Consider the following 23775-nt stretch of genomic DNA (forward strand, 5'->3'; position numbering starts at 1 on the left):
ATGCAAAGATACAGAAAATTCCAAAGAAACTATAGTTAACATACTTGGTAAGAAAAGATACTGCATCACTGGAAGAAGAACAGAATGAAAGATCAACAACAACACAGAATTTAAAAAATGTAGAGATTGGAAAATATAATGGCTAAAAAACTTTAACATTTTAAAAGTCAATAAAGATGTTGGACATTAAAGTTGAGGAAATATTCCAGAAAGAAGGGGGCAGGGAATGGACGATACAAGTGAAAAAATAACAAAATTCAGGTTTTGTCCTGGAAGTCCAACATCTATTCAACTTGAGGGAGCAGATAAAATGGAGAAGAGGTAATACGGGAAAATTTCCGGATTTGAAGAACATGAGACTCCAGATTGAAAGTGCCCACCAAGTACCCAGGACAATGAATGAATGAAGTCCCACACAAAGGAAAATCATAATGAAATTTCACAACTGAAAAGATAAAGGAAAACATCCTAAAATGTTCCAGAGACTTGGGGCACCGGGTGGCTCAGTAGGTTAGGTGTCTGCCTTTGGCTCAGGTCATGATCCCAGAGTCCTGGGATTGAGTCCCACATCAGGCTCCCTGCTCGGTGGGGAGCCTGCTTCTCCCTCTCCCTCTGCCTGACATTCCTCCCCGTTTGTGTTCTCTCTCTCAAATATATAAATGAAATCTTAAAAAATAAATAAAATATTCCAGAGGCTTGATAGAGTACACATATGAAGGATTGAGAATAAGGATTGCCTCGGAGTTTTCAACAGCAAAATTGAGAACTAGAAGGCCAGGGAGCCAGCCTTCAAAATTCGAGGCCAAAAGATGGTGGGCAAATCTCCCAACCAAGGCGGAGGAAATAAGAACCTTTTGACGTTCCTATCTCCCAAACACAACGCCTCAAAAGCTACTGGGAAATATGCTCCACCAAACGGAGAGAATAAAGCCACAAAGAGGAAGCCGCGGGATCCAACTCCAATTAGAGGAAGAAGGGAATTTCCAGGGTGAGGGGAAGGGAAGCGCCAGCCCAACAGCTGGACAGCGGCACAGAGCGTGCGCAGTGTGGGCTGCAGCCCGAGGATGGCAGCCTCCAGGTGGGGCGCTGCCAGGAAAAAGATAAACGGAACTGAGTTTCTCACCAGCTTGACCATGTGGAAAGAGACAGTTGCACAACGTATGGGAAGACTGAGTAAAGCTCCAAATAAAACTGTTAATGAAGAAGCTGTCAACTGAAGAAGAAACGAGAAGTTATAGAAGTAAGGCAAGATGATCACTGTAAACTATTTTGCTCCGCAGTGGACACTAAATAGGGAGTCATTAATATGAAGACACGGAATAGGAACTTAACCCTAAACTGAGTTGTGAACAGACTGGGAAGATGGTGAAGATAGAAGGCTCTATGAGCGGGAGCTAAAACCCTGACCTCCAAGGGAGGTCAACAGATAGTGTCTAAAAAGGCTGGATCAAGGGCGTAATGCAGAAATATTATTGAGAAACGTAGAGAGTAATACTAGAATAAGCAACATATATTGGAAGTGGTTACCTCTGTGGTGTATAGAGGCAAAGAGTTGAAGGTCTGCTGCTTTTGGTTATAAGCCTTTAGGCATTGGCTCTTTAAGTGATGCACATGTGTTACTTTGAGAAAACTGAGGATTCAGTCAATAACTGCACACATACACACACAAATGAGATAAAAATGCTAGTGGTATTGAGTTGTCAGTATTAACTATGATCTCGTGGCTGTCGAAGTCCAGGCACAGTCCTTGGGGTTTAGAAATAATCACATTTTCCTAGCCCGGAGTCCAGGATCAGAAGCCAACCCGTCTCTCACTGCATCCCTCCAGAAACATGCCAGCACCAGAGACCTATCCGCCACTTCTAAACGAGCTGTGCCGAGCGGGACTCCTTCCCGTGGAGTCCTCTAAGGCAGGGCGTGCTATATAATCCACGGCAGGATGAGAAGAAAACATAATTTCCACTGCTCTTATATTTTATGATTTTTCAAGTTTCTATTTATTGTATATATTTTTTCTATTTTAAACTATCCACTGATACAATTTCAAACATAAAAAGAAGTAAAAATAGCGGAGCCTGGGTGGCTCAGTCAGGCATCTGCCTTCAGTTCAGGTAGCGATCCCAGGACCCTAGGATCCAGCCCCCAGCCGGGCTCCCTGCTCAGGGGGGAGTCGTCTTCTCCCTCTCCCTCTCCCCCCCCCGACTCATGCTCTCTCTCTCTCTCTCAAATAAATAGATAAAATTTTTGTAAAAGTTGTAAAAAATTAAAAAGTAGTAAAAATAGTACAAAAATTCATATAAAACCCTCACCCATATTCCCTCAAGTGTTAACATCTTACAAAACCATTGTACTATTATTAAAATCTAGAAATTAACATTGACACAATAATGTATAATCTATAGATTGTATTCGTATTTCTCTGATTGTCTCACTGATAGTCCCTTCTACTCCATATCTACTTTAAGATCACACACTGCAGCTCATCTTCATGTGTCTTTGGTCTCCTTTAAGCTGGATCAGTTCCTTGGCCTTTCTTTGTCTTTCATAATTTTGACATTTTAGAAAAGTATTAGCCAGTTCTTTTGTAGAATGTCCCTCAATTGATGCTCTTCAGATTATTTGCCAGTGGTTAAATTCATGTTAGGCATTTGGGTCAAGAATACCACAGAAATGATGTTGTGTCCTCTTCGGTGCTTCCTATTGGGGGGAAGGGTGTATAATGTTTATTTTTCCTGTTACTAATAATGTTAACTTTGGTTACTTGGTTAAGGTGATGTCTACTAGGTTTCTCCTCTGTAAAGTTACTTTTTTTCCTTTAGTATGTCCTGTATTATATGGCATTAAGTATATATGGTATATACCCAATGAGTATGTTTGAGGGAAATATTTAGAAACTGTTTTTCATCACACTTTTGCCTACTTAATTTTAGTATTCCACAATGATTCTCACCTGAAACAAGTACTATGGTGTTTGCCAAATGGTGATTTTCTATATTTATCGTACTTACTACAGTTTTTGGTTGGCATTCTGCTGTAAGGAAGAGCTTTCCCTCCTCCCCTTATATTTCTTTATTCAATTAATTTATTCAATTATTTACATCAATATGATCTCATAGATTCTGATTTTATTTTATGATTTATAAATCATTACTATCATTATTTATTTTGTTACCACAACTATCCCCAACATGTCCATTCTGACTATCTTTGACATGTCTTCTGTGTTCTCACGGCATGTCTCCATCTTTTTTTTTTTTTTCTCTTTTTTGGGAGGACTTTTTTGCTTTCCCAGCACAAGATGTTCCAAGCTCACCTGTGCTTTCCCCAGCCCTGTAATCAGCCATTTCTCCCAAGGAGCCCTGGTCCTTTAATGGAGCGCAGCATTTTGAGCCAGGATCTGGATGCCATTACACATTTTTTTTTATAACATACTAGCTTTGTGGTACAGGTACTTATTTTAACCAATATACTTTTTTTTTTAACTGATTGGGAAGCAAAACATTTTTGAAATCACTGCTTTTAGCTTCAAGAAGCACTGCTCATTGTTTCCTTAGCCTGAAATGTTCCCAAGGAAGACATCTTGATCCCCTGAGTTGGAATTACACACCCCTCCTTTTTCACATGTACAGCTTGATACTTCCTCTATTTTGCACTTACCTTTTCCTGCCTTATGTCGGAGATGGTAGTTCATGAGTGAAGAACAACCCCGGGAACTCATGGTCTCTTTCTCCATCGTTCTCTATCCTGTCAGCTTCTTATATTGAAAGAGGTTCATGTGTAAAAGTTGCCAGGCAATGAAGGCCAAGTAGGGAAGAGAAATGGTCCATGTTGCTGTGTCACAGAGAAGCACCCTGCGTTCACACATATACAATGGGCAGGTCCCCAGAGGAAGTGAGTGATCCCGGGGAACAAAATGGCTCCTGTCGGCTCCCAAAAGAGTTCTGCAGTTAGCATCTCATCCCTTTAGTGTAACCTGTCATACTCTATCAGGACTTCCTGGTCCACTCGGCTAGCACAAGTCTGCCAATTTCTAAAATGCTGAAATGTTCTCTGTGTTGAAGAGCAGACTAGAACCAGAGTGCTTGCTTTCACTTACTAGCTGGGTATCCTTGAGCAATTTACTCACCTTCCTTGTGGCCCAGTTTTCTCATGTGCAAAATAAGAATAACAACCATAGACCTTTTCTGTGAGATTGTTTTGGTGATTAAGTGAGTTTATATATATATATATATATATATATAAAGTGTTTAGAACAAGGCCAGGTGTATTAAAAGTGCTAAATTGCTGTTAATGGTTATTCTTAATACTTCAGAAGACAAAGGCCCTTATATTTATGTCAGGGAGCCTCACAAAATGTGGCATGGAAATATACAAAAGTTCACGGCAAAAAGGATTAGGTCAAACTAGGGTTTTGTGTCTAATTAAAGACCAGACCCCGAGAGGGACAATTCATTTACACCTTTTCAGTCACTGACCCCATTCTTGCTGCTCTTTGCCTTACAACTAGGCATGCCTTTCCCCTGAAGCACAAGGAAGTGTGCTCTGTGTGGAAAAGGTGGATATTGGTGGGGGGGGGGGTCGGTGTGAGGACAGCTGGACAAGCCACAGAGTAAACATGAAACATTTTCCTTCTGTGTCAGTTTTACTCAAAGATGCATAAAGAAAAATGTTACTATTGCTTTAAAGCAAATGCTTTATTGAGGTGTGGGACAGCCATTTGCATAAATTTTCATGCTAAAGCCAAATCTGTCTAAATAACATTTGCTTTTGTGGCCACTTTAGTGGCTCATGTGGTAGAAACGTTTAAGAAGCACTGTCTTTCCATGAAAAACCTTGGTAAATCCTTTCTTAGCAGAAGATTCTAATAAAGAAAATAAGGGGAAACTGCCATCTTTGGGTGGGGAATGGGGAAGAAGGTGAAAAATGGGAAGGAAAAGTCCCAAAGAAAGAGATTAAGGGCTCCAGATACAAGCAGACAACATGTGGGGCAGTGAAATAGGTACAAGGAAAAGAATGGGAGCATCCCAGGGCAGACCCAGGGGGAAAGACTAGCCTCCTTCTAAAGGGTTCTAGTAGTGAAAGTGGCGCAGCCACCACTGGGCCTGCCTTATATTTTAACATACAGAGCCACAGGTGCCTCATTTCAAACATGAACAGAGTTAGTATTCCTTCTTTACCAGGTAGTTCACTGTTGAAAAGCTGAGAAAACCATTCCACTCCACCATATCAAGTTTAAAAGTTGCCTTTTAGTTAGTTGCCTTTGGTTAGTTACCAGGTACCTGACAAATATAGATAAGCTCTGCAGAGCCAACATGGATGTGGGGCTGCCAGTGAGCTGCATCTGCTGTTGGAATAGCAGGTTTAATATCACTAAGATTAAGATAGCATCTTCTTTCAGCTGTCTCCCATGGCAGAACCAGGAAATAAGGCCAGCTCTACATTTTTAAAGAAGCAATAAAAATTGCTTCCTGTTACAGCAAAAAAACTGGATTTGCCAGTAGAAAATCTCATTAGGATAAATATTTTTTTTACTCTTATCAATCCCCTGCCAAGTTGCTTGCTTTAGTCTTATATCCACAAGATAGAATTCCTTTAAAAATAAAGTTAAAAGCCTGTCCCAAGAAGCTGATACACAGACAGGCAGTTGTATAAATAAAAAGCTCCAGACAGGATAATAGAATAAGAAGCTACATGTCAGGATTCCACATCTGTCTGTCTGGCCAGTGAGGATGACATTCCACAATTGAAAAGATCAGAAATTCAAGGCTTGAGTCAGATATCTGCAATGCAATGGCAGATGCTCCCTGGTATAAAAATAACTATTCCACTCATAATGAGTATAGAAATTTTAGGCGCCATGTAGGATGGGTAGAGTTTAGTTACATTTACTTTTTAGTATCTCAATGAACATTTGGAAAACTATTCCTTAGTGTTTTGATAATACATTTGCTTTCAACATGCCTAAAGGCTTATTTCCTCGGTTGATACAGTTCTTAACCCTCTATGCACTTCAAATAGCAAAACCAAAAGGACAGACATGAAATACATAAATATGGAGGAGGACAAAGGGAAGGAGATATTTCACTTTGTTTTGTTTGAGTATGAGGATCAGTGGGTGAAAGTGGCTCTAGAGAAAAAGTGCAAACCTGGCTTCACCAAGTTTTTCATCATTTTCTCAATTTCTTCAACTATAAAATAGAAATGTAGTAATACCGCCTCATAGGGCTGCAGGAGAACTTAAATGCAGTAATGCTGGTAACGCACCCAGGACAGAGCCCAGTGCACAGTAAGTACTCAGTAGTTAGCTTTCTTCCTGTCCCTCTGTTGATGTGCCCAACCAGACCCGGTCTGAGCACAGTGGAAATCGTGGGTTGTCTGCTGAGCAGTCATCTCCCTCTTCTCAGACGCCCAGGTTTTCATGTGGGCCATGACCCTGCCCTCACACCACCAAGTGACCCATAGGAAAGTCACTTCCTCTCCCCTTGCTGGTCCTCACTTCCAGTGTGGGCTCTGGGTCATGTTAAACCAATCAGTCCCTTTTTTACCCTTGCCTAGAATCACTGGTTCATGTGACCAAAGCAGCCTAACCACAGTGTCTTGGGAGTCAGAACACTGAGGCCAAAGGGTCCTGGTGAGCATGGACAAGGAAGCACATTGCCATAGATGCACCTTAATGCCACAGAGGAAGCCAGCATGGGGATGGCAGAGTTAGAAAAAAGTTGGTCCGCAGTGACTTGCTGGAACAATCAATTCTGACGATATATGACCTCTACACTTCCAGTGACTAGAGCTGATAAATCTCTTTTACAATTTAAGAACTTTCCATTGAGTTTTTAATAACTTCATAAAAAAAAAAAAACCTAACTGATAGACCAAGAAGCTATTTACATCCTCATTTCTCAGTAAGAAAAACTGCAACCTAAAGCTCAAAAGGATTACAAATACAAAGATAGTCATTCTTTAGATCTTTTATATATTATGGTTAAATGAGGGGTCTCTATAACATCTGTCTTATCTTTCTATGTGTTGCTGATTAGGTTTTACTGTCATACACCAGAATTACCTTCTACCATAATTATTCCTGATATATAAGAAAGGTTTCACTTAACTATTTAAAATTAGAATAAGTTGGTCCTAGCAAATAAATCTACATGGCAGGTTAATTTCCTTATTTACTTCTGCATACATTTTGTAAATCATTCATCCTGCTATATTCACTGGGGGAAAAACACAGCTATTCAAAACCAGGTATGTCATAGGTATGTCATCTATGACAGTGATGAAAAGTTGGTAACACTTGCTTTGAGAATTTTCTAAGCCAAAATTATCTTGGCCTTTGCTATAAACTAAGGTTGTGTCACCCTAAAAGTCATATGTTGAAACCAAATCCCTAGTGTGATGGTGTTAGGAGGTAGGGCCTTTGGGAGGTAATTAGGTCGTGAGGGTGAAGTCCTCATGAATGGGATTAGTGCCCTGATAAAGAGACCCTAGCAATCTCCCTCACACCTGTGAGGGCACAGCAAAAAGATGTCTGTCTACAGACCAGGAAGTGAGATCTCAGCAGACACTGAATCTGCCAGAGCCTTGATCCTGTCCTTCCCAGTCTCAGACTGTGAGAAATGAATGTTGTTTAAGCCCCCTATGGTATGTTTGTTATATGTTTATGGTATTTTTGTTATAACATCCTGAACAGAATAAGACAGCCATGTTCTATGATAAAATTGGTGGGGCTTAATTGACAAGAGCAAAACTTTAAAAGTTTTGGCAGAAGGAAGAAAATCTTTTTTCTAATTTAAATGTCTTCATTGGTATCAGAGAGATATCCCATATTGGGAGAAGACCCATGTTCAAACTATAAAAACTCCTTTTTTAAGGCTGACTAGTAACATTGTTAAAGGAAACCCCAGGATGCTACCTTACAGGACCAGTTTCCTACAATAATCCACTGATGGTGTAACTTTTAGTTTCACAGACGAAGATAAATAAGTTAGGTATCTAGAAAATTTGCACAACCCTGAAATTTCAGTTTACTTAGATTTATTTAAGTCTGTTTATTTGTTGCCTTGCTCCAAACAAAATTTAAGGCAATGGGTTTATCTATTCTCATTTTTAATATTTTTAAGTGAATCAGAATTCATTCCACTGTTCACAAATCCTACAGAATTTGACATACATAAGAACAATCATGGGGCACCTGGGTGGCTCAGTCAGTTAGGCGTCCAGCTCCTGATTTTGGCTGAGGTCATGATCTCAGGTTGTCGGATTGGGCCCCGAATTGGGCTCTTCGCTCAGTGCGGAGTCTGCTTGAGATTCTCTCTCCCTCTCCTGCCCTCCCCCAGTAAATAAAATTTTAAAAAAATAAAATAATAAAAAATTAAAAAACCTTTCAAAAGAAGAACAGCATTATACTCTATACTCATCATAGATGCTGCCTTTTTCATCAGGACAGAGATCATCTCTTTACTACCATATAGTATTAACCAAATATAGATATTACAAGCTGATAGTTTGGAATCACCTAGTTTCAGTAGGAAATAGTGGGACCACATTTAGATTCTATTTAAGGAAGAGGTGTGATTTTATGATCTATATTCTACATAATTATTTCTTGGAGAGTATCAGCAGGCAATAGTGGAAAGATTGGAGGTGGTGGTAAAAGACAGTTACAGGGAAATAATGAGGAGAGAGCTCTACTGAAAGATAAGAAAGCTATGTCATTGCCTTAGGCAAGTTGCTTGGCCATTCTTACCAAGGTGTAAAATGAACAGTTGCTCTTTTGCTAGGGTTAAAGAGCGTATGTCTGGTGGTGGAAGAAATAAAATTAAAAGTTTACAGCATCACATAGCCTCCCCGCTCTGTAGGGAGGAGCTGATAAGGAATGAGCAGAGTCCCCAGAACAGCAGTGTCTGTCTGTTCAGGAAAAGTCACAGGAATTTCAGTCTCTTACTTCGGGGAGCTGCTTTTATTTGCACGTTCTGCAAATGGGATTTTTTGGTTCTGGAGTTTTATTCAGTTTGAGATGAGGTGAAAGGTAGAGGGGGAGGGAGGCATCACAGAGGGAGGTAGGGAAATGCCACAGAACTCAAACCCAATTAAATTATCTCTCAACCTCCACCTCCACCCATTTATTCTTTCAAGGTGAGGGTGAAGCTAAAGATGGCCAAACCTTTTTACCAGTCCTACAGAGGTGGTCCAATGACTTACTTTGGAACTTAGGGGTACTTACTACTGTTTTTGTTTAGGGCCTTCGGACTTCAGGTCAAAGAGAGACTGAAAGTGTTCCCTTTCAAAAACGTATTCCACATTTCAGAATCAGGTTCAGAAATCACATCTGGGCAATCTCAGAGGCTCAGTTCAAAGTGACTAGGGTCCAGAATATACAGTGCATGGCAAAGCACAGAGTGTGAGGACCAAAGCAGAGAGGTTGAGCTGTAGGGTGAAGACAATGCACTGTCCTTGGAGACCTACAGCTCCATTCTGGGGTCAGAGTTTTGAACAAGGTTTCATTTGAAAGGTTTTACTGGGGCGCCTGGGTGGCTCAGTCGTTAAGCGTCTGCCTTCGGCTCAGGTCATGGTCCCAGGGTCCTGGGATCGAGCCCCGCATCGGGCTCCCTGCTCTGCGGGAAGCCTGCTTCTCCCTCTCCCACTCCCGCTGCTTGTGTTCCCTCTCTCGCTGTATCTCTCTCTGTCAAATAAATAATAAAAAATCTTTAAAAAAAAAAAAAAAGAAAGGTTTTACTGACTTGGCTCATTCCACGTATTGCTTCCTAGTCTCTTGAATCTAGTCTGTTCTGATCATTTTGGCCTATGTCCTAATCCAGAAAGCTTATTCTTTGTAAACTATCTTGTGAAGACCACTTTTTCTCTGAGCTTCAACAGGTCAGATGCAGACACAATCCTTTTTTGGGCTCTTTTTTTCAAAGAGTCATCAAATTTGAAGTCTTTCTTCAAGGAAGCAAAAAGATAGCTTACATTTCCCAAGTCATTCATATACATCATCAACTATAGTCATCATGTATTAAATGCAGACGGATGGATATAACCACACACAAGTCATTTCATGTTCACAAATGCACAGTGGGACTAAGTAAATGCCCTGTTATTTTTCTGTCCCCAACCCATTTTCTCCCACAGTGCACAATATACAAAGTCTTCTAGAACTTCAAAGACAGAGGTGGCCTTATAGGCTATCTGCTGAGAACTTGCCCAAGTGACGCCGAGCCTCAGCTTCTTCACCCGTGAAATGGGGGTTAAAATATTATCCACCAAAACCGTTTTTAGAAAGATTACCTATATGCTCAATTAATATCAATCTGCTCACTCATGTTGAAGAAACTGAGATCTAGCAAGGTTGAGGGATGCTCCCAAAGAAGTGATAGTGATGGGACAAAAACCAAGGTCTCCCGAATCCTGGTGTGTGCTCTGTGACGCAAAGGAAGTCAGGCTTTCCTCAGATGCTCAGCAAAGCCTTAAGGCTAAATGTGACGTACTCCTTTTATAGGTAGGAGTTTCCATTCCCATGAAAAAGGATAGTTCTCGGTCTCCAGACACTCCGCTGAGCGCTGAGAGAGGATTCTCCACTGCCAGGATAAAGGATGGATAAAGCAAGGAGAAACTGCTAAGCCACAAAGAGGCCCCATTATAAACCCAAGTTCCTGAAGTTAAATAAGCAAATAAATGATGGAAGTTAAATAAACAAACAGCTGGTTTGGAGGGAAAACTGTGTCCAGGTTTAGACCTATTTTTTCTTAGTGTCTGTAACTCCTTGGAGGAAACCAAGCCCACATTTTACCAGTGCCTCAGCCTCCACCATGGTCCTCTCCTCTGAAAAAAGAAAGGATCCACTGGCAGTTAGGTTGAACCATGTGAATGACATTGTCAATAGTCAACCATTTCTGAACTCTATAGATGACAATTTCATTTGGTTAAAAATATTTGTGAATTAAGCTGTAAATGTTCATGTTTTAAAGTGGCACCTTTGCTTGATAGGGAATTTTCTTTCTTTTTTTCTTCTTTTTTATATTATAAAAGTATGATAACACAGTTACAGGAATTTCCAGGAAACTGGATTATCTCTAAGGTTTCTTTTGTTTTTATCATTCTGTGTCACTATGGCCGGATTGAGCCCATTTTCTTTGATCAAAATACTAATTTCTGCATATTTTTATCTGAAGTTCTTATGGTTTATTGTTCATGCAGTATAACCATTTGCTTACAACTTTCAAAGCTCAAAGGAACATTTCCCATGAAAAACAGTTTAATGTTAGCAACTATCTTCTTTGTATGAGGGCCAATTAAAAAAAACATGTTTATCAACACATTTTTTTGCACTCAAAATAATGTTTTATGAAGTCCTTTAGCATAAAATGCACATTTGAAAACAAAGATAACCTACATTACTGAAAGAAGAATGTCAACTTTTCTTTTTTGTAACTAAAATGTTAAAAACAGCCTATTTGGGAAGAAACAACCAGGGCCACATCCTGCTTGCTTATTACTCAGTTTGTGTTACAATTTTAGATTCACAAATTGATCTACACACATCATCTCATGTCAAGCTTTGAAGAATTCCACAGGATCAATATCGCCCTCACTTTACAAATGAGGAAATAGCATACTCAACAGGAACGAAATTGACCTGAAGCATTTATGGAGGGCTGGCTGTGTGCTAAGGATACAGGGAATGAGAGAGAGCTTCCTGTGGCCTGTGGGTCACAGAGTAATGATTATTTCAACCTGGAAAGGAGTGCATAGGGAAGATTTACTGAAGTTTTTCAATAGTTCAGATAGTGTTTCTCAAACTTTGGGATTTTAGAGCCAATGAAAATAACACAAAGGCCTAGGCTCATTGGAGTAGGCTAGGATCTGGACCTCTGCTTTCATCAAATTCCTCAGGTGATTTCAATTCATACCAAAGTGTGTGTATATATGTGTGTGTGCGTGCATGTACCCATGCAGGCATAGTGACTGTTTGCATATCTACTAACACAAATAATTAAAGGTTAAATTACAGCATGAAGCATTTAGATGAAAGAGTAGAAGAGGAAATGTAGGAGGAAGTTTATACAGCCTGAAATGGCTTACTTGGGAATGGTATAAAGCAGTGGTTCTCAAAACACACCAGAAATTCTTGGAAGGCTGCCCACACCCCTCCCCACCAATCTGTAATTCAGTAGGTGTAGAGTAAGACCCTAGAATTTGCATTTCTAACAAGTTTCCAGGTGCTGCTGATGCTGCTGGCCCAGGGGCCATACTTGGGGACAATTGGTATAGACAAGCACAGTAGTTCTAAACCCTGGCTGCACTCTAGAAAAGTCTGGAATGAGTTTTTAAAGTACAGATGATGGGGCCTCAGCCCTAGAGATTCTGCTATAATAGAATTTCAGTGGAGGTCAGATAGCGTAGTTTTTAAAGCTCCCAGGTGTTTTAATGTGCAGTCCCAGTTGAGAACCACGGGTCCTAAGGCTTCTTGGAAAAGCGGAGGGAGTCACATTCAGTCCTGGGTTACCTGATTTAATCATGTTTGTCTGCCTGTCTTTTGCCCAAAGGCCGGTGCATGCAATGCGCATAATAATCTTCCTAACATCCTTTTCCCACCTGGAATCAAATGCTCTGATGCGGATGCTTTTTTTTTTTTTTAATTTTATTATGTTATGTTAGTCACCATACAATACATCATTGGTTTTTGATGTGGTGATCCACGATCCATTGTTTTCATATATAAGAGGATACTTTTTAAATGCATTTCCATGAGACAGGAGTAAAACCAGCTAGACTCCATTGATTTTTTTCTTTCAACAATGCTGCCCTCTTGTGTCCTTAAATAGTAGAATTGTGTAAAAGCCCATTTCACTTCCTGCTACAGAGCTAAACAACTTGGGGGATTTTTCTTTGATGTAAAAAAAAACCAACAAATTTAACATCCATTAAGCTTAATTTTTAATCTGTGGCAACATGAATCTCCAACGGCGGCCCCTTGCTTCTCCCACCATTTTTCCCTGCATTCAGTGCTTCAGCCTCCTCCAAGGATAAGAACTACTCGGTTTTTTCCTTCATTCCGCCAAACCCTTCTCTGCAGAGCCAGAAGCACAACCAATCAGCGAGCAAGAAATTACCACCAACTAAAGTATTTGGGGCATTGGAGGGTCTCGCATACTCTCGTCCATACTCAGAACCATTCGTTCTCACCACACCCACCTCTTCTTCACTTGATTGATAGCTTATTAAACAAGACGAAACCAGAGAGGCAGACAAACCATAAGAGACTCTTAATCTCAGGAAACAAACTGAGGGTTGCTGGAGTGGAGGGGGGTGGGAGGGATGGGGTGGCTGGGTGATGGACATTGGGGAGGGTATGTGCTATGGTGAGCGCTGTGAATTGTGTAAGACTGATGAATCACAGATCTGTACCTCTGAAACAAATAACACATTATATGTTAATAAAAAAAATTCTAAAAAAAGAATAGAATCATCACACGGGAGCTCCCATGTCCTCCCACGATGAGTTCAACACACCTTTCGGCGTTCTGCCATCTGGATGCAGTCCTCTGCACCTCACAGGTACCCGCCTACCCTCCATCTCACTTGATCGAGTCTCCCTCTCCCTCCGGCCCCAGCCTCCAGCCAAGATCTTCACCAACTCCCTCTTTTTAAATCACTCCCAATGGCATACAGGCTTATTTTTATGTCTCCCATCTTTAAAATAAAACTCTCCTTTGGCCCTAAGTACCCCTTCAGCTACTGCGCCATTTGTCTGCTCCATTCACTTCCAAACTTGGGAAGAGTCTACTCAGGTTGTGTCTAAAGCCCGTCCCCCCGATGGCCACCCCCTTCTCCCATCTGCTCCCACCCGGCTGTGGTCCCATGGCACCACTGACACTGAAACGGCTCTTCTCATGGCCTGCAAGGACCTCCCTGGCATGTGCCAAAGCCAGAGGACACTGCGTTGTACCCTCTGATCTGAATGCTCAGAGTGTTCCACTCTGTGGGCACCGCTCCTTCTCCAAGCACTCTCTGCTCTTGGTTCTGCAACATCCCATGACCTGGCTTCCTTCCTGCTCCTCTGGCCACGGATAAACCAGAACCTTGCCATGTGCTCTCTCTGACTCCTGGGCTGGCTTGTAGAACCTTTTCTGTGTCCTCGGCAGACTCCCCTTACATAGTCTCATCTGCTGCTGTGAATTTCAAGACAACTAATAGACTGATCGGTGATAAATATGTCATCTCCAGCCTGGGTTGCTGACCATGACATTCGTCCACTGCTTTCTACTCAACATCTCCCCCTTAGTATCTTCCAGGCATCTCCATTCGTCGCACATTCAAAGAGGAACCCTTGATTTTTCTCCCCAAACCTGTTGCTCCCTCAGTTTCCTCAACCCTGTAAATGGCCAGATATCTGGGAGATCGTCTTGATTCCTTCCTTTTCCTCACTTGCTACATTCAGTCCATCCTCAAGCCTGGTGGATTCTACCAAAATACATTTTGAATCCATCCGTATCTGTCTGTCTTTACTACCACCACTCTCATCTCCTGCCTGGAATACTACGATTCCTTCCTAAAGATCTTCCTGCTCCCTCCAGCCCTCCCCCTCCCAACTGATTCCCTACGGCTGAGTCAGAAATAGTGTTATAAAATGTAAACTACATCCTCTTGTTGCCTTCCCACTAAACTTTGAATAACATACGAACAACATGGTTTGCCCCCTGCCAACTGTATCTTCTACCCCCGTCCTCCTTCCTCACTCATCTCCTGCCACAATGGGCTGCCTTCTGATTGCCAGAACTCACTAAGCCCTGTCCTGTACATGCTGTTCCATCTGCCTAGAATGAATGCTCTTTCCTTGTTCTTCACATGGCTGGCTCCTTTATTCTTGATGCCTAAACATTACTCCTCAGGGAGATCTTCCTTGACCTCATTCCTTATCTCAGACCCTGTTTGTTTTCTTCACAACACTTCACATTTTGTAATTACTTCCTTGTGTACATCCTCATCTCCCCCTTTCAACTCCCTGAGTCCAGAAGCTCCGTATTTGTTTTGCTCACAGATGAACCCAGCAACTGGCATAGTCCCTGGCAAATACTAGGTTTTTAGTATGTGAGTGTTGAATAAGTGAATGAAGGTACAGAAAGAGCCACAACCGCCATTTCATCTTAACTGCTCTTGTCAAAGCCTCAGTGCCGACCAGCCACTCAACTGTCCAGTGCTCATCTTACTGATTGCAGAATAGAGACAGGGCAGGGGGTCGGGGGGCTCGGGTTCCATTTATTCTCTGTTAACCTCACCAGCGGTTACCAGCATGTTTGATTGACCACAATAACCCCAGCATCTAGCGCAGCATCTAGACACTTAATAAATACTGCTGATGGAATGGACTCCTTAGCTCTGAATGAAACAGGGTGTGAAGGGAAGGGGGCTGGTGTGACCACGGAGGGGTCCAAACAGAGCGAGTGCTTCTGGGAAGAGGTTTAAATAATGGCTCTCTACTTCCAGAAATGTTCTACTTCCATAGGCACTCATTTCCAGTTGTATGATAAAAGGAAAATGTTTCATAGAACTTTTCTGTATCTCATTAGCTTTATTAAGGGAAAAGGAACTTGTAGTTTTAGTTGCGGAGGAATAGCCTGATATTTGGGAGTCTTTCTCCAAGAAAGAAAAATATTTTTCTTAAAAGCCAAATTCTACCTCTGTTGAGTAGATAATGGTGAGAAAAAGCATTCCTATCTTCCAAACAAAGAAACCAAGGGCAATTTAAAAGCCAAGTAAGCAAGGAAGCCAAGTCCCTAACCCTGGCTGTCTCACTCTATATCCTGTCACCTACCAATTTAGATAGTGCTTGCTCGTGAGAAATAAGAATACATCCACCTCAACTCAACTTTGAGACAAGGATTTGATTTTTCTGAAGGACATGTACCCTACAGGTATTAGTAGGACACAGAGAAGTCTGAGGCCTGCAACCCCTTGAAAATGTCAAATGACCCGGCATCTTGGGTATTTGACCTGATTTGTGGAAGAAATCCAGCCATGCCTTTGACTTTTCACGCCACTGAACTTGAGGCTCTCCATGCTCTCTGGTTTTGTATCACATCTAGCTGGTGCCAAGAGGATTAGCTCAACTCCAGCTCTCCGTGGAAAGGATTCATTCTCCTGTTTAGGCAATGTGATGTCAAGCTGAAAGAAGCTGATGAGCAAACTCCATGGGGCCATAAAGCAGCCCCTGATGAAGTGCATTACATGGATGTCTCAGAATAAAGTTTAGTTCGAAGTGGTCAAGGACAGGGTGTGCCATTGTGGGCTGGGAGCCACTGTGGCTCAGCTGTTTGTGCAGCATTTAATATGTTTATCTTTCTGCTAAACATATTGTTGTTGAGTCATCTCTATTACACAGACACCCTGTGTGAGGCCCAGCTCTGCAAATCCAACACACAAAGAGAGGCCTTCTATCATCAGTGACCTTACGTTCTACAAAGTCAAAATCAATGCTTCCTCTTACTTCTCACTTTAGTAAGGTACCCAAGCTTTGAGAAAGGTTAATCATGTGTTCTTTTACAGGGCAGCAACCATGAAGTAATAAAAGTAAAGGAAGAACTTAAAGTTGTCACTATGTCTTTAGTATCATTTAGTAGTAGTGCTGCAAACTGAAAATGGAAAGTCAGTTTACCCAAAAGTACCAGCAGCCTCCAAACTATCAATATTTCATGTTAGACTATTATGTAGTCACCAATGTCAAAGTAATTATATTAATAAGACAAATAATTGCATTAAACTTCTAAGCTTTGGGCAGGGAAAAAAAAAGATCACATAACTCTGAAAAGTAGAGAAACTAATTAAATACTGTTTGGCCTTCTATAGAAATTGTTCGAGCCATGACACATGTGATAAACCAAGGAATGGCGATGTATTGGGGGACCTCGCGGTGGAGTGCTATGGAGATCATGGTAATTTCATTTCTGTTCTCAAATGGCCGTTAAATACTTTATTATTGTTTTTCAGATACTATGTGTAAATTATAAGACCTTTTGCAAACTTTCCTAATAATCACCATGACACTAGAATGCTATGATCAATTCTGTCATTCCAGAGATAGATACGGGGGCTGGATCTCATCAGCTCAGAATACAACAGGGAAGGTGCAGGTCTCTAGCAGGAATCATATTCTTGCATGTTCTTCGGTGACAAGAGGATACAATGAATTTCCCAGCTAATGAGATACATGAACAAAATAGTCTGGCTTCCTTTTTTAAAAACTGTATTAAATAACTATACTGTTTATAACACGCTAATGACACATCATTTGTATATGTTAGTCTGAGTTTTATTTCTTTAGGAACCAAAATTATGGATATTGTCATGGGCTATTATGGTTCTCATGTTGACTAATTTGCCCTGGACTTTACTCAATCCAGACCCTCCCAAAGAATAATAAGGATTTCCTGCATTTGATATTTCTCTTAGTGAGATTGATGGTCACAACTTTGCTTATTATTTGCCATCCTACATGTTTCTTGGTTTGTACTGATTTCATTGAAACGAAGTTTTCTCATGCATATGAATCATAGAGCAGCCTTATTTCTCATGAGTATAAATTCAGTTACAATCTTATTTCTCCCTAGGAAGCCTATTCTGTAGCAAGGCAGTTCAATATGATCCCACCGGTCTGTGAACAAGCTGAGTACCATCTTTTTCAGAGAGAGAAAGTGGAGGTTCAGCTACCAGAGCTCTACCATAAAATAGGTAATCTTCACAATCAAATTTACTCATTATTTTTAACAATAGGAGTATCAGTGATCCAGAAAAAAGTGTTACCAAAATGCTTTCCTTAATGTTCCTAACTAACATAGAGATTGTGAGAACTATCCATTTCTGACTACAGAATAATCAAATGTGCCTACAGGGTAGTCTGTAGGGTATTACTGATGAAATCCAAGCAGTTGTAAATTGTGACTGGTGTACAAGCTGTCCTCAGGAGGTGTTCAAAAATGCGTGTAGAAAGAAGGGTAGAAACAATGAGTAAACTCATTTTTTCTGTAGGGTGCTTCTCTAACCAAAGCATGCGTCTTTGAGTAGATTATAACTGCCTTTCCAAAAACAATTATGGATCTATACATCTATATCTTCTACTCTGTGCCTGGAACTAAGTTAGACATGGGGAGTTTAAGACTGCCTGACAGGCCTAGCACTACGTGTCTGTGTAGGTAGATGTAATAATTTCAAAGAAAGGAAAGAAATGTATGTATGTATATGTGTATATATATATATGCACACACACACATATATATACACACAAACATATATATGTGTGTGTGTGTGTATATATATATTCTTATGTATATAACATATACATAAGAATTTTGGACATACAAAAAACATGAATAAGCCACATTTTCAGCCTCATGTATCACAACAGTGTCCAGAGATAACTTTCTTCCTAAAAAATAGAGGTTCCTAAGAAGTAGAGCAGGAAAATGCTGAGTAAGGAGAAAAAAGATTACAAAAGCCAACAGCAGTAACACTCATAATTGCTGGCGCTGGCTATATGTTTCCTCTGCGGTAGGCACGGTGCCGCTATGGACCAAGCTCTAAATAGGCACTCGGGACGAGTGGAACACTGGAGCATTCGCCTGTGCAAGTCAGTGTTTGTCTCTGAGTATAAAAAGAAACATCCATTTTGGACATCAGCAAATTAAGAGTGAGCCACATTTTTAGGCTTGTTTGGCTTGAAAACAAGGCCCGCTCCGTATAACTGACAGTACATGTTCAATTGATTCATAAAAATGAAGCACAACCTATAAATAACTCAATTTTAGGGGCGCCTGGGTGGCTCAGTCGGTTAAGCGTCTGTCTTCGGCTCGGGTCATGATCCCAGGGTCCTGGGATGGAGCAGGGTCCCTGCTCAGCGGGGAGCCTGCTTCTCCCTCTGCCCCTCCCCACCACTCGTGATCTCTCTTTTCTCTCTCTCTCTCAAATAAATAAACTGTTTTTTAAATTAAATAAATATTAATGGAAAGACATCTGCTGGTATTAACTTACTTATCTGACTAGCCGTTTTCCTGTAACTAACCAAGTCCTGTTTTAAACACTCCCACACTTTTAATCTCCCTTTGCACAAGCAACTTACTCAGTTTTTTTCTTCTGTAGGAGTTGGAGCAATGACATGGTCTCCACTTGCCTGTGGAATCATCTCAGGAAAATATGGAAATGGAGTGCCTGAGAGTTCTAGGGCTTCACTGAAGGTATTTTCCCCCACTTCTAGAAATGCGTCTGGGGATGGGAGAGAGGGACGGAAGAAGACTGAACAGGACAGCTCCGCAGCAGCCTGTGCTTCCTGGCTCAGGCAGAGCGCGGCTTGGCCAGTGTCCTCAGGCAGGCTCCCTCAAGCCCCCAGGAGACCTCTGCTCCGGGCCGGCATCAGTCAGCAGCCATGTCTGTCCGCACAGAAAATTCTCCTCCTCTGGGGACTGGGGGGAAATGCCCAGTGCCCTGGTTAGGTTTATAGGGCTCAAATCCCTACTGTTATTTATTCTTTCATCCCTCCCTGGAAATTGATGAAATGTAAAATCCCTTTTCTTTATGAGAGGATCTATTTTTACTTTTCTTGACAAAACAATTGGGGTAAACCAACTGTAGCTGAGTGGGGCTCGAGGTGGATTGATGTTGTTTACTGTGTGGGGGTGTGGGGTAAGAGGGAGGGTTCGGGAAGCAAGATACATAGCCAGGCAAGCCTGTCACCCGGGCTCAAGGCTGGTGTTTTTCACAGAGATCAACTGGCCACGTAGTCTTACAGTTTAAATTCTTCTCTGAAGCATAAAGATATTTGACATCACTGACATAAAATAACTTCCATTCAGAACATCTTGATGATTAATTTATTTGAGAGTACTCCAGACAGCCCTCATTAACAACCTGTTTTTAAAAACTTGAGACAATGTGTAATAACATTAGAATCACAAATGGTAATGTCAAGGGAGAGAGAATATTGGCATTTTTAAAATTCAGACATGGCAGAGGCCCCTAAGAAGTAGAAGTTTGACACAGCCTCTTGCTTCCATAAGCACAAAGTTAGCTGGAGGACAGCCCAAGTTAGGCCCAAACCACCAACCCTGTAATCAACTTGCTGGGACGACTGCATGCTTCGCTAATCAGAACAGTCTCAAGGCTCTAGGTCTCCCACTCTTTCTGCTTGTTACAGTTGACCTATTAGTTTGTTGTCTAAAATAATATAAATATCTCCTAAAGCATGGTGACATGCCTATTTCTAGCTTGGCATTATCACAAAATATAATTATCTTAGAATATTAATTGTGGTCTTGCTTCTGAAAATTGTGCATTGTTCTGAACCCAGTTTAAATAAGTTAGCAAGGAAAAACTAAAAGCATCTTAGGGAAGAAGGTATGAACGGAGAAAGGCAAAAAGAGCAAAGAAGAAAGGGAAGCACTGAAAATTGCGATTTTACTGAGCATCTACTCCGTGCCAAGCATTGGGCTAAGCATTTTTATTCATCTCCTTTAATCCACACAAAGATAAATGGATACAGATGACTCTTAATCAGGTGTAGCTAAGCATGTTGCCTTACATTCTTTCAGAGACTTTTTTTTTTAAGACTATTTATTTGAGAGAGGGTGAGAGAGAGAGCGTGCATGCACACACAAGCGCAAGCACACAGAAGAGGCAGAAGCAGACTCCCTGCTGAGGAGGGAACCTGATGTGGGACTAGATCCTAGGACCCCCGAGATCATGACCTGAGCTGAAGGCAGACACTTAACTGACTGAGCCACCCAGGCGCCCCCGTCAGAGATGTTTTTAAAAACTCAAAGTACTTCCACATGTGCTGAGTAGTGACTATCCTTATAAGAGGGTAAACCTTTCCAGATGTAGAAACTGAGCACAAAGAGGTCAGATAATAATCCAAGAGCATAAACTCATAATAGAGAGAGTTTATACTAGAACTCAGGTTTCCTGGCTCTGTTTATCTCCCCCGAAGACATTTTTGTCTCCCTGCAAACCCAGGTTTCTAATGGAGGAAGAAGTAGCTGTACTGTATTTGGAGTGTAAGATTGGCTGACCTCCATCATTATTTGGAAAAAGCTTACAAACAGCTAAAAAAAAAAAAATTTCACAAATGCATTAACAAAAAGAGAAAGTAAAAAAATAATAATAAAATAAGGAGATACAAAATACTTGAAGGTGGCTAAGTCCAAAAGCAACTCAGAAAAATATTTCTATTGTTGACTTTGATAAAGTCAACATCTATTGAAACATCCTTAACAATAAACATGAAGGGCTCTCAACAGGTTAAAGGCCTCTTTCTGATCACAAAGCAGCTTCTTTAGAGCTCCACAGACTCTCAAGCCTTCCTAAATCATTAGCCCCCAGTGTTTTCCATACTAATATATGTGCACTTAGAAATGCCACTTATGGGGCGCCTGGCTGGCTCAGTTAGTAGAGGATGCAGCTCTTGGTCTCAAAGTCGTGAGTTCGAGCCCCATACTGGGCATGGAGTCAACTTAAAATGAAAAATAAAATTGCTTTAAAAAAAAGGGGAAACTTGAATAGAGTAACTGAAACAAACAAACAAAAAATTAAAGATCGAATGCTAGGCAAGAAGATAAATAAGTTAGCAGCTTTTACCTACCCCTACCCCAAACAGAATAAATGGCTGGTGTTTCACATTAGCTATTCTAAGTTATACCAATAAAACAGACACTGACATTTCATGCTGTTGTAAGTACTGAACTTGTATTTGAAAGATAACGCAGTGTGAAAAATACCTATCTGGTGGGGGTCTTTTAGAAAGTAACACAACCTGGGGGTTTTCTGGAAGGCTGCATCTGGTCCGCTGCTCTAACAGTGACTTCTAAAATCTTTTGTCACCACCTCGTCTTCACTGCTCAGCTGTACACTACTACTTCCTCACGTGGCTGTTAGACATCTCCCGTGGGCATTAGTCATGCCTAGTGGAATCTGTCATCACCCCCCAGAACTTACCCTTCCTTCATGGTTAACCGTGCCTCCACCCTCCATCTGGTCATCCCAGTCAGAAGCCAAGGGTTATGTCAGACTGCCTCCTCTCCTCCCTCACTCTTGTCCAGTGGGGCCCCCACTCCTCCAGGCCACTTCCTGACCGTGGCCCTTCCCTGCACAGCCCTTGTTCAGTTCAGACCATCATCATTTCTTCCCTGTTTTGCTGCAGTAACCTCCTGTCTGCATTCCCAATTTTTTTTTCCCCTTTTGTCAACTACCCATCACTGCAACCAATTATCTTTCTGAAAGACTAATCTGACCATATCATAACCCTGCTTAAAGTCTGTTACTCACTTCCCAGTCATTGCTTATAGGACAAAACCCAAAACCCACAGAAAAGCATTCAAGGAAATACCCTTGGGATCTAAGTTGTGCCCACTTTTCCGTTCTTGTCTTTCCCCATGTTACATCACTGTATTGTTCATCCAAAAGCCCTGTACTCTCCTTTGCCTCCCAGAAATGCCCTTCTTTTCATCTTGTGATGGAAGCCCTCATTACTAAAGACAAAGCTTGGCTATCTTCACCTCTATGAAGCCTGTCCTCACTATAAAACTGAATTATTTGCAGCTTCCTCTATTATTCCATTAACACTTCTTACAGAGTCTTAGAATTCTCCTGTTGCAAGCAAAAGAATTTAACTCAACTAATTTAATCAAAGAAGGGGAACATATAAATACTTGCTGGGAAGGATGGAATGGAGATGGTCTCAGGGTTGACTCCAACCATAGACTTGTACATTGTTAGGACTCTCCATCTCCTCTATTTCTCTCTGAATGTGGATGTTATCTTCTACTGCAAACGGGTCCTCTCCATGAGGTCAGGAGTGGGAAAACTGCTTTGCAGGTTTACATCCTTACAGACATGTAATGTGAGAGAATAGACAGCTATCTTTCCTTATGACTTCAGTCCAGGGAAGACTGGCCAAACTTGGGTCATGTGCCAACTTGTAAGACCAATGACAGTGACCCAAACAGTAAAGTGCTATGACCACTCCTGTCATGCACCATCAGGAGAGGCATTTTCCATAAGGAGGCAGTACAAACACGGCTTCTGAGGGAGGCACCCCAACTACAAAACACTCCTCAAGCTACCAGACGGTGATTTGTGAATGTCTCTAGGACAGACACTGAAACTCAGGTAGCTCATCACAGAGCCTGGCACATGACAGGTACTCAATAAATGTTTGTTGAATGGGTGAAATGAGCCATAACGGAAGATCAACAAAGTCTGATCAACGGACCAGGTGTGTGGCTTTTAAATAGACATTTTAAATAGAAATGAAAAGTGCAATAAAATTTATGGGCAGCTCTTTCTTGTTGCTAGCAAAATGCCTTATAGAAAAATCATAAAAATATCTACCCCCTCTGTCAAATGAAAACAGGACGATGCAAACTTAGGTGAATCAAGGTAGGGGAATAGTGGCAATTCGAGTACTCCAGGTGTTCACTTTAAGCAACTAAAAGTATTGCACATCACGGTGTAGTTTCAGAAGGAAATTTTTTAGCTTCAGCAGTTTACCTAGAGATTTCAACCTCGATATCAAAAGACTGTGCTGCTCTTTTGAGCCAAAGATTTTGAAGTTTAAATTATAAGAGTCAGTGATCTTGGATGCTAAATTATTCCAAGACAAAGTCCAGAGATGAAATGTGACTTACTCTGTCCATGGCTTTATAGATGCTGCCTGAGTTTCAATCCATTATTAGCAACCAGCCAACTGGAGGCTTCAGGGCCAGTCCCGCAGACTGCTCCCACCCCCAG

At 41.3% G+C, this 23775-nt stretch overlaps 1 protein-coding gene and 3 long non-coding RNA genes across 10 annotated transcripts in view; 2 read left to right on the forward strand and 2 right to left on the reverse strand.

Moving 5' to 3' along the window:
- LOC145723008 (uncharacterized) overlaps positions 1–19242 on the reverse strand; it is a 171643-nt gene extending 152401 nt beyond the window's left edge. Inside the window, exon 1 of one of the 2 annotated variants that reach the window (XR_014147706.1) lies at positions 19115–19242. This is a non-coding gene — a long non-coding RNA (uncharacterized LOC145723008). The remainder of the gene's footprint in view (positions 1–19114) is intronic. The other variant, XR_014147708.1, reaches the window with a different exon arrangement.
- KCNAB1 (potassium voltage-gated channel subfamily A regulatory beta subunit 1) overlaps positions 1–23775 on the forward strand; it is a 370920-nt gene that overhangs the window by 332022 nt on the left and 15123 nt on the right. For all 6 annotated transcript variants that reach the window (XM_081828363.1, XM_081828375.1, XM_081828385.1 and 3 more), the window contains 3 exons: positions 16849–16934; positions 17610–17730; positions 19135–19229. In XM_081828363.1, the coding sequence (XP_081684489.1) occupies positions 16849–16934; positions 17610–17730; positions 19135–19229 (302 nt within the window). The remainder of the gene's footprint in view (positions 1–16848; positions 16935–17609; positions 17731–19134; positions 19230–23775) is intronic.
- On the reverse strand, positions 1281–9502 carry LOC145723012 (uncharacterized). The gene is made up of 2 exons (XR_014147712.1): positions 3658–9502; positions 1281–2697 (listed from the first exon to the last, which is right to left on the reverse strand). It is a non-coding gene; the product is annotated as an uncharacterized LOC145723012 (long non-coding RNA).
- LOC145723013 (uncharacterized) lies at positions 9343–10817 on the forward strand. Its single transcript, XR_014147713.1, has 2 exons — positions 9343–9514; positions 9733–10817. It is a non-coding gene; the product is annotated as an uncharacterized LOC145723013 (long non-coding RNA).

The sequence above is a fragment of the Leptonychotes weddellii genome, chromosome 1 (assembly GCF_054177405.1).
Source record: "Leptonychotes weddellii isolate Sample4059 chromosome 1, ASM5417740v2, whole genome shotgun sequence".
In the NCBI taxonomy this organism is placed as follows: Eukaryota; Metazoa; Chordata; class Mammalia; order Carnivora; family Phocidae; genus Leptonychotes; species Leptonychotes weddellii.